An 11,207-nucleotide genomic window follows, 5' to 3' on the forward strand; every position below is an offset into this window, starting at 1 on the left:
CGCGCCCCTTAAGCGAAAAACATTATTTTCTTCCATTCCTTTCATTAAAAAGTCTCTAATTTTCATAGTTAGATAAATAAACATCTTGTTTATGTATGAAAAATATCAAACACTATATCAAACTAATCAATTTCATATTAAATAAGATTTTCGAAGGGCCTTTCAATTTTTAGCTACGTTGACAATAGTGGGGCAAGATGGCCCAGCCGGTGGGGCAGGACGCGCCACTACGTAAACATGGGGCAAGATGGCCTAAAACAGACAGGAGATGGACCAAGGTTGCTTGTTGAAAGGTTAGTCTATGCAGAGACACTAGTAAACAGTCCGATACTGAGCCCAGGTAACCCACATTGGATTGAATTTTGTGGTGTACCATTCAAAAGACAGTTTGGGTATAAATTCGTTGCTGAATTCCGAACAATTATTGAATATTTTCACGGATCTGTTTTTGGCCTTTTATACAAACCGCCTTAGTACAACTTTTACAATTACATCAACCTTGCAGGTAGCACTTCTGACAGAGTCAAAATTTGACGTTTTGTAATCCAGTTGATCTGTGGTTTGAAAACACAGTTGAACATCATAAAAAATTAACACAAATTTCATATGAAGAACTAAAAACTATTCGTTTCTTATGAAACTCACATGGCATGTTTAATATTAGACTTATTTAAATCAACAATGCGTTGATAATGGAGGCACCGTGCGACTTGCTCTTGTTTTAATGGTGCGTCCTGCCCCATTGTTTTCATTTGGAATGCTAGGGCGTCTTGCCCCACCTAGGCCGGCGCATCTTGCCCCACTCTGAGGATCGTCCGTTTTATGTAATTTATTCAAAACTTTGAGAATTTTAAAACAGTTTCTCTTCGGTATTCGTTAAATACCATTATCAGGTAGTAAAAGAAGGCCTCGGTGTTTAAAAAATATAATATCAAAGCATGCCATACCTTACATAAAAGTGGCAAAATATTAGATCATTTAGAGTCAATTTGGTTTTTTCTCGTTTTCTTTTTGAAATGGTTATTTCGTGCAGTGAAATTTACATAGGCTGTAGTAGATACGTTGATGAACATATTCTATTACTTAAATTATTTTTAAATGGCTTAATTCAGCGTAAAACAGGCCGGGGCATCTTGCCCCACCGGCGCGTCTTGCCCCACCTTCCCCTACCTAGACATGGAAATCGTTTTCGCAAAGAAGTGTTTTTATCTAGTTTCCAAATTTACAAATTATTTTCTCCTTTTATTGAAAATTTTCTATGAAGACTTCTATACAAGCACTTTTTTAATTAATCAACTCATGGACGATTTGAACCTTTAGGGGATTTCAATTCATTTTTGCACCAACGATTCCGACGGTCAACCGCCCCTGGAACACTGCGCTTCGGGGCTGCCGCTGCATATTCACCGCATACTCGTATGCATGAGCGGGGAATATGCAGCGAACCACGAAGATAAAAACCGAAGTTGCCACGACAAAAACGAAAAATGGAGGCCCCTTTCGGGGCTCTCGCTCTTTTTCTCTTCTCTTCCTTCTACACATTCTCATGTCTCGAGCTGTTACGCGGAATTGAACCGCGTTGTTTCCACTCCGGTCTCTGCGCACCTTCCGCAAGACCGTCGCTCTTTGTTGAGAACGGTGTGCTAAAGGCCCAATATATATCTACTGCGTAGCCATTTGTATGGACTGTATGGGAATGCATCGGTATACGCTCAACCCGCTCTAGCCATTTAAACCTCTCGCGGAGCGAATTCATATGGCCACCGCGTTTCGGTTTTTGCTCTTCATTTAGCGATCGCTTGCGCTGCGTACGTATGCATGAATGACCGCTCGCGCTGGGTATACCCGTACGTCCGTATTCGACCGCGCTGGGTATTCGACTGGTCTACGATTGCTCGCGCTGGGTTTTCGATCGCTCGCGCTGGGTCTTCGAAGACCCGATCGCGCAGGGCATTTAAACTTCGTACTCCGTATTGCATTGCGCATGCGCACTTTGATGCACAAACCTCGATTTTTCAGTTCGGATCGGCTGCCGCGGCAACAGATGGGCGTGGTAAGGAGAGATTTCTGGCAGTGGCGGGACGGGGGAATTTCTGCGTTGGTGTAAAAGAGACAAGAATATCACCATCTCGCTCTTGCCCATTGAATTCCCTATCTCGACCCGAAGCTTGTGGCGCTTGGGGCGCATGCGCACTTGATGACTTCACACATGAGGGTTCGGCTAGCCAATCACAAACCTCGATTTTTCAGTTCGGATCGGCTGCCGCGGCAGCAGATGGGTGCGGTAAGGAGAGATTTCTGGCGGTGGCGGGACGGGGAAATTTCTGCGTTGGTGTAAAAGAGACAAGGATATCACCATCTCGCTCTTGCCCATTGATTTCCAGCCTCAACCCGATGCTTGTGGCGCTTGGGTACGCTCCGAGCTTTTTTCCGAAGCTTTGCCAATTCCTACAAGGCAAGAAGGTGAAACCAATATGGGGCCAGCTAAAAGGCCACTTTTTCACTATGGTGAGAAAGCTTTCACCAGTGAGATTTTGTAGCAGTGGGTAGTGCACGACCGCTATTCTGCCCCAAAAAACGCTCGGTTTGCGGATAGTGGTTGATACTAAAACCAAAGGAGTAAAGTGCAGAGTGAAAGGTGTTCGCGTTGGAGACGACTGACGCTAAGTACCTTCGCGCTTGATCGGACAATTCCACTTCGTTACACAGACAGTTAGAAACATGGAATTACTTAGACCAAATATTGACTGTTTTTGGTCTTTGTCAAAAGTATAAAATAAAGAATTCGAACGTTGCGAACTTGTTCGCGCGAACAATTTGACAACCAGGCATTGCCTATGTTTACGAAAGGAAAGGAAGATATAAGAGGATATCTTCCTTTCCTTTCCTTAACATAGGCAGTGCATGGTTGTCAAATTGTTCGCGCGTACAAGTTCGCTACGTCTCCGGCTTGCTTAATACCACAGTTTGACCATTATACATCGATCGATGTAATCAACTACATTTAATAAACACAATGACACTCTTTCAAAAACATGAGTTCGAATCTTTCACGTGTGCCGTTGGCCACACAAAAACACATTTTCTATGACGTATGAATGTTTCCAGACATTATCAAACGGACAAGGCAGGGTTTGTTTTCAAATAAAGTTATAGACAATAATATGCATTCATAAAACTTTTTTTCAATTATTCGGGAAAATAGTCGATAAGGTTTATAAGCCAGCCATGTAACTAATTTTAGCGTTACTTCTTTCTAGACCTCCAATTTAATTCGAGATGATTTCAATTTTGATAGCACTTCTAACAATCTGTGGCTCCATTGCAGGACGTAAGTACAGCTATGCTACAGTAATTTTCGATCGATTTATAGCAAGCTACATCTCTGATTGTTTGGAAAAACAGAATGTACGATCAACATTAAAACTGATCTAGCTTATCCAGAGCCGGTTTTTATAAGGAACAATAAACTCTGGCTTCCTCAACAAGGCCAACTAAAGTGGGCTGCAGCCGAATCGAACGTTATAGCGTGTCCCAAGACAACTATTAAAAACAGTAGGTTCATGGAGAATGATATCTTCATCATTTTGATTAATTACTGGTTTTATTCACAGCAATATCAGAAACTGCAATGCTAACCTGTATCTCTGGCAATCAATATCTGCTGAATGGCCTTCCAGTTAATATATCAAGCGTAGTTTGTTCTAAGGTTGTAACAGGAGATCATTTATTCACTGATCAAAAATGTGGCGACGCCGGAACCGTGCGTCAAATTGGTTTCGATATCAGTGGTATTGGATTTATTCCACATTTCATCATTTGTTATAATGCGTCTACCGCTTCAGTTATTTATACAAGTCACACTATTTACGGAGATTCAATTGCTGGTGAGTACTATACAGAACTCACCTTAAGAATTAGCACGATAATAAACGGTTTCATCATTACAGCTGGCATTGTAGAGTCTTACAGACCATCTTTTAAAGTTGCTGGTGTACCAAGTATTGTGACGGTTGATAGTTCATACACATCGAAATCACAGCTGGCACGCCTTACGGAATTACTTGGGTCAGCCACGCAAGCAGCAAATTATATCAACAGTGCCTCGTACCTGGCTCGCGGGCACATGACTCCGGATGCCGATGGTATTTTCAGAACATGGCAATGGGCTACTTATTTTTACGTCAATGCTGCACCACAGTGGCAGAAAGTAAATGGTGGAAATTGGTTGACCATTGAAAAGTATGCTCGATCCATCGCTGAACTATTGCAGCAGGATATAATAGTTTACACCGGAACACATGGTATTTTAACCCTGCCTCACATCAACGGCTCTCAGGTGCCTATTACACTAAGTCCCAATGGGATAGCAGTTCCCAAATGGTCATGGAAGATCATAAAGTCTCCTTTGTCGAATGCTGCAGTCGCATTTATTACAAGCAACGATCCATATCGAACTTCAATGCAGTCTGATGAGTTTCTATGTCCTGATATTTGCCGGCAATATGGTTGGTATAGCGCGGCATTTGATACATTTTCTAAAGGTTTCACATATTGCTGTAGCGTAGACAGCTTCAAGGCAGTCGTCAGAAATATCCCGGATGAAGTAAATGCAATTAATATACTAGCGCTTTGAATCAAAACAAAACACGATGAATAAACAAATAGTTTTGCAATGTGACTGACTTTTCAATTTCAATATATCTCTTTGAAACAACATTTGCGACCAAGAGGGAATTTTGACAAACTTATACAAGTGAAGGTGTTTCAACCCTCAGGTCTACAATCGCCCAAACGGGTATGTTTTGCCCTTCTGTTTAGCAAATACTTCAAACTAAACTGTCACATCGAATCGAAATTCCCGGAATGCCTCAAGCAACATGTTTTCTATCGTTCTGCCGAAAACCAAAATTATTTTATTTTATTGTTATTTTAAGTTCTGTTTTACAGCATTTTTCGATTTACACACCCTTTAAATCTGCAACTGCCTACCCGGATAATACCCTTATTAGACAAGGACGTTATCCATCATCTTTGTCCAGAATTTTACTGCCAAACGCGTTTGGCAGATGCATTCCTTCCTCAAAATCGTAACCGGGCACGACCGGTTCCGATTTTCTTTCGACTGAAATTTTTAGGTCAAGGTGGCGAATTGCTCACTTTTTGCTCTATAGGTTGCAACAGATTTTGTTCGTTACTCCAATTTGAACAATACGCTAAATTCAAACATTATAACGATGAAATAACTGTAACCGCGTGACCACATTAGGCGTACCCGGGGGTGCAGACGACGTGTGCGCGTTCTTCGGGTCCGAAGAACGCGCAGACGAAGTGCGCGGGTTAGCGAAACTCCTCCCCGAAAAAAACTCCTGCAGCGAGAGTGAGCAGCAATATACTGCATTCCTTTGCAACCGTACAGGAAGCAACGTAAAATCTGAGCTGCACTCCGGATTTTAGGATGTTTACGCACACAATCTTACCGGGCCGCTACACGAACCGCAAACTCCAACCGCGAACTCAAAAACCGTATAAGTTTACGTCAAAATCTTTGCGGTTCGTGTAGCCGCGTTTTGTGGTACCAATTCTGTGAGCCACGCTACACGAGCCGCAAACTCAAAAACTTTGCGGCGCAAAGAGGTTTTTGTTTTTGATTTTTCAGTTAACACAAAAATCTTCCTTCAAAGCAAACAAGATCTTATTTCAATTCACACAAAAAGTAAAAGATGGATAATCTGTTGATGAGTGAAGTGTGGCTAACTACCCTATCGCGGGTCATCGAGTTGAGTACCCAAAACTTGCAACAACGCAACAGGCGTATTGTGCGGAGGCAAGAAGATGGCAACCGTTTGCTGGACAATACTGTAGCAGAGCAAGCAAATGAAACTATAATTAACTTTCTTCGCATGAAGAAGGAAGATTTTGATGTTCTCAAGTTACATAAAAAGTGGTAGGATAAAATATTTTAATCTTTATCATTAAACTTTTTGAAACTTTTGGATAAAATCAGTTGGTGGGCCGGACATTGCCGAACCCTGATCGATAGTGAATTTATAATTGATATTCTAGCTATAAAATGACAAAATATTACCCTTAACTACAAAAGAAACACGTAAATTTATCATCATATGTTCGTTTATTTTGTTTTTGAGATTTGTTATGTTTACATTTATTTCTTTGCGGTTAGCTGCCAAAAACTTCGCGGGTGCAGTTTTCAGCTCACGGAGCTGAAAAGTTTCTGACGCAAACTTTTCGGTTGTTCCCCTCTTCGCGCCGCAAAGTTTTTGAGTTTGCGGGTCGTGTAGCGGGACTCTTAAAAACGCCTTACATCCCTAGATGCGCAGCTTTGGGTTTTCTCTAGTCGGTTAGCCATGGTGAAATTTTAATTATTTTGGTAGCTGTTATTTCTTGTAGAGCCAACAGACCAATGAAAAACATTTTAAGAAAAGGGCATTTGAAAGCGTTATCGAAAAACATAAGCACTGTCATGAGTTCATTGCAGTAAAATAAAAATAATTGGGCTCATGACATTATGGTTGGAGGACAATACCGAGAGGTTGAGCCCTTCAGACATTCGTGCAACCAATCTTCTCAAATGCCCTGTTTTCATATCACTTTCAGAGGACTTTTTGTATGAGCCCGAAACGGCTGGCCTACATTACTGGAACTACAAGTTGGATCGCCTCAGCTTTTCATGTATATTACTTAGATGATAGTGGGTACAAAAATGAATAAATTTTGAAGTTGATATAGATACACAGATAAAAGTATTCATTAGAATACCAATCAAACAGGTTTTCCGATACAGAAATTGTATGGTCGGTAACTGTAAATCAATATAAATGTGTTTTATTCCCTGATTCTATTGTTTTCTCGTTAATGAACGGAATTTATAAGTTTATTACGAATGTTTGTTTTGGTTATCCTACATCGCAAGATAGCGCTATTTTTACCAATTATATCGTTCTGTATGACCTAGCGGCTGATACAAAACTGAGGCATTTTGCTCTAGCGTTAGTCTAGTTTGGTGTGAGCCGTTTCGTACTCATACAAAAAGTCCTCTGAAGGTCATGTCAAAATAAGGCAGACTTGCAACTTGAGACCCACGGGAGTACGAGAGGCCATTCAAAAGTTTGCATACACCGTCAGATTACAACAGCAAACAGCAACTTTAGCGCCAAAAAAGAAACAATTGTAATACTCATTCCTTTCCGGGTCCTCCAACAGTAACAGAAAATCTTGCCTGCAGCGGAAGTGAGGAAGCAATGGAAAAGACGAAGGTTACCGAAACCGGCCCGAAAGGTTCCGAACAATTTTTTTCACTACCACTGCTTTGATTTGTGTACGTACACGAAACACCGAACTCATTGCGTCCCCCTTTTTCATATAATCATTTTTGTTCTTTCTTCTCTCTCGAAACTGTTTCATCGGCATTTTTCTCAGTACTTCGTTCTTTTTGCATGTGCCGAACATACATCGGAGGAAGATGGAAGAACAAAAATTGCATTGGATAAAGAGAGAAGTAACGATTTCGGCATTTCATGTACGTACACAAATCAAAGCAGTGGTAGTGAAAAAAATTGCTCGGAACCTTTCGCGCCGGTTTCGGCAACCTTCGTGTTATTCATTGCCTACCAGAAGAGCGACAGGATAAGAAAATGTTCGGGTTTTCGGAGTTCCCATTCCCGCTGCTGCCAGTTTTTTTCTGTTACTGTTGGAGGAGCAGGAAAGGAAAGAGTATTATAATTGTTTCTCATGATATGTCGCTAAATTATGGGCCTCCTAGTATGTCCCTTTCTTAGAAAGTTCATTAAAAAGATACCGTAGTCGGCCTTTCGTACCCCAAGGGGTCTTAATTCGAAGTGCGACTTTGCAGTTGGCACGTGATGTGTTGGAACCGTTGTGTTATAGCACCGCGGCTATTATTTTGCTTCTATGAGTTTAGAAGAGCGCCTATTTTCGTTAGCTCTTTAAAATGTCCTAGCTACAAAACGTTTGTTCTTAAGACTGCAACAGTTTTAGACAAAAGATTTACATGACATAAAATTTATATTTCTTGAATCCCTACGCAGTGTTGCTTATAATACTCAGAAGACAGCATTCATCATAGAACGGAACCATATTCCTCAGCTGCGCGAGTCTTAATGGAACTGCAGTTGTCCGTCACTGAGAACATCGGTCAGAGGTTACCGAATCAAGCAGCCTTCTTCTAGCAACAGTCGAAGCTCAGCGGGCAGCATTGCCAGGCTCGGCTTGAATTTGCTCACTAAGGTGTAGTCCATTAGCGAAATGTGCTGTTCAGTGATGAACTCAAGGTATGACATATGTGAGACAGCTCCGGAACAAGCTATATGACCTACGATTTGAGCTATCCGTCGGCACAGTTTGTATATCATGATCTAGGACTGCTTTACGGGTTAGAGTGTAGGACCTTTACCTTTACCTTTAGCTAAGCGGCTTTGACGAAATTTAATGAAATATGCACTATAAGCCGTGCAATGGGAAATACAGAGGCTCAAAAATGAGAAATGGATGTGGTGTACAACTTGTGTCCAACATTGTAGTTCTTCATGAGAAAACAGCAACCAAAATGATTAAATATCCTTCATGGTCAAACAATTGAAGAAAAACCAAAGATGTGCATCTAGGGATGTACGTTACTCATAAGGTAGTATGCGTAAATATTCCAAATTTACCTTGCCTCCTGTACGCAAAGGAAAGCAGTATATTGCTGCTCACTCTCGCTGCAGTAGTTTTTTTCGCATTTTGCCGAAGCTAATCCGCACACCTCGTCTGCGCGTTAGCCGCGCCCGAAGAACGCGCAGACGACGTGTGCACACCCCTTACCATACCAAAAACTTGGTACGGTCGAGCTCCAGCGTACCATACCAAATGCAACCCAGCACTTCTGGGTTGGCTGACGATGGTGTGCTCGAAAGAGCTCGATGAAGTGCTCGCCTTTTCATATTGGTAAGAACTTGTCGAGCAATTATCAGTTAATTTGTGAAGAGCATCTCCAAAAAGTTAATTGATAGAAAAAAAATAGCATATTTTAGAATCATAATGGAGTTTAAAACTGTTATTATTATTTTTCCGTACCATAATATTGTTGAAACACGATAACTTTACTCCATGGATGAAAATAATGCGCTGCAACTGTCGTTCCAACCAGGCGTTAACAAACAAAAATACTCGCTCTCTTTTCATCGTTTTTTTTTTTTATAATAATTGATACGATGTATTTGCTTAAAACTTCAACCCGCACTGTTGGTCATAGTTCTTAATCCAACAACTATTTTGTTTTGAAAGAAGTTATGCAGCATTCAATACGTTGATAAAAATATTCTCATGTTTTCTAAGTCGTGAAACAATATGGTAAAACGAATCTTATTGTTTTTATTTGCCTGTAATTACTATCTGTAACCGTAAACTGCTGGATTCAGTTTGAATACATAAGGTGAGCAGGACAAAGTATAGAGTTGGAGTGAGAGGTTTCGTGACTACACTTGCATCGCTCGATTCTGACAGAAAAATCGGTTTTTGACACTAGGAGCGTACCAGTTTTTTGGTATGGTACGCCTAATGTAGTCACGCGGAAACACTAAATTGGTAGAACTTTGCGTTGTTACACGAGCGGACATCATTTTTATGTCAAACGCCCTGCCAGAGCCTACGTTGAAAGTAAAAGTCTGGGCAAAGATGACAGATAAAATCCTCGTCTAATAAGGGCATAAGCCATAAGGTTCATCCAGACGACAGCAATGTTTCTCGGCAATGTTGACGTTTACCGTATTCGTACACGATTTCGTTGACTGTATGTGTGTGCCAAGCAACATTGCCGAACGAATTGACGAGCTATCCATGGGTCGATGGATAAGCTGGAAACATTGACGAGCAATGTTGACAGCGATCCGTTTGGCATTCAACAAGGTAACGAAGCTAAGCTATATCCTGTACGAACCTTAAGTAAATTATTAATTAGAACGAGTCAGTTTAATTTGGGCAAGTGTTGGTTCAGTTTTACTATCATGCCACTAATTAAATTCACTTTTGTGATGTTAACTAGTTACCATATGTTGTTACTTTCTATTGATACATATTTTACAAGATACAGTCGGACGTCGATTATCCGGGGCCGGATTAACCGGGGGGCGGATTATCCGGGTGTCTTGCAACTGACAACTGCACAACCGGGTTGAAATATTTCCATGAATTTCAGGTTTGTTCACAAAATGTTTTAGCAATAATGTGTCAAATAAAATTTGTCGGATCAAAATAGCAATAAAAACTACCATAGAAAAATAATTCAACCATTTTTTATGATTAATCCACTAACTGGAACTGGTTAAAAGTGAACTAGCCGAGACTCAAACCAGGTATTAACGAATTTTACGTATATGTTCGATTATCCGTGGAATTCGATTATCCGTGGATCTCCCGGTCCCGACACCCCCGGATAATCGACGTTCACCTGTAACTATATGCCATGAAAAATGTTTAGAAACCTTGAACATTGTTGGAAACATTGATGAACATTGATTGCCATCGTCTGGACAGAATCCGCCATTTTTGCACATGGCTGACAACCATGTTTGAATGTGTGCGAAAGATTGACGAAAAGATTGCCATCGTCTGGATGAACCTATACGTTTTGTATACGCCCAGTCTCCCGAACACGTGCTTTTTCGATAAGCTTGTCGGCCGGGTTTCATTAAAAACTCGGCGGCCGGGTTTTATTAAAAACTCGGCGGCCGAAAAAACCGGCGTTGGCGGCCGAGAAAGGTGTCGGTTTTCAAGCGCTTCGGCGTGTCCCTTTGAAAAAGTTCTTATTAGAAGCCAAAAAATTGATTCTCTTTGACTACCGTACGGCAACGTTGCCACTTTTACGTGTGGGTTGCTCGCTCTTTGTGTTTGCCTCGCGTATTATTTCTCCGTTACTCAGGGTCCACACTACAGCGCGACGTCCCGTCACAAAACGCGACGTCGCCTGACAGGCGGCCGAACTCCATACAAAAAAAATGTCGCACAAATCGCGCTAGTGTAGAAACCAGTGTTGTAAACTGTCGACATTTTTTTTTATATTCGCTGTAGCCTACTTGTCGAAATCATTGTTTATGAACGACAGTGAATTTGATCATGAAACGAATTATGGATTTGTGACATGAATCGTCTAAGACTATCACCGTAGTAGCATATGAATGTCAACGACA

The 11,207-nt window shown here is 41.2% G+C and overlaps 1 protein-coding gene across 1 annotated transcript; it reads left to right on the forward strand.

Annotated features, from left to right (window-relative positions):
- The first annotated feature begins 237 nt into the window (after nt 1-237).
- LOC131264456 (uncharacterized) lies at nt 238-4,636 on the forward strand. Its single transcript, XM_058266757.1, has 5 exons — nt 238-340; nt 3,329-3,331; nt 3,406-3,555; nt 3,615-3,887; nt 3,951-4,636. Exons 1-5 carry the CDS (start codon nt 238-240, stop codon nt 4,634-4,636), a joined length of 1,215 nt encoding a protein of 404 aa, XP_058122740.1.
- The last annotated feature ends 6,571 nt before the right edge of the window (nt 4,637-11,207 follow it).

The sequence above is a fragment of the Anopheles coustani genome, chromosome 2 (genome assembly GCF_943734705.1).
Source record: "Anopheles coustani chromosome 2, idAnoCousDA_361_x.2, whole genome shotgun sequence".
NCBI lineage: Eukaryota > Metazoa > Arthropoda > Insecta > Diptera > Culicidae > Anopheles > Anopheles coustani.

Coding starts and splice junctions, on each gene's coding strand:
- LOC131264456 (XM_058266757.1), top strand. CDS start 238: ATGGGGCAAGATGGCCTAAAACAGACAGGAGATGGACCAAGGTTGCTT. Junction 3,556..3,614: donor CAAGACAACTATTAAAAACA/GTAGGTTCATGG, acceptor TTTTATTCACAG/CAATATCAGAAACTGCAATG. Junction 3,888..3,950: donor TTACGGAGATTCAATTGCTG/GTGAGTACTATA, acceptor TCATCATTACAG/CTGGCATTGTAGAGTCTTAC.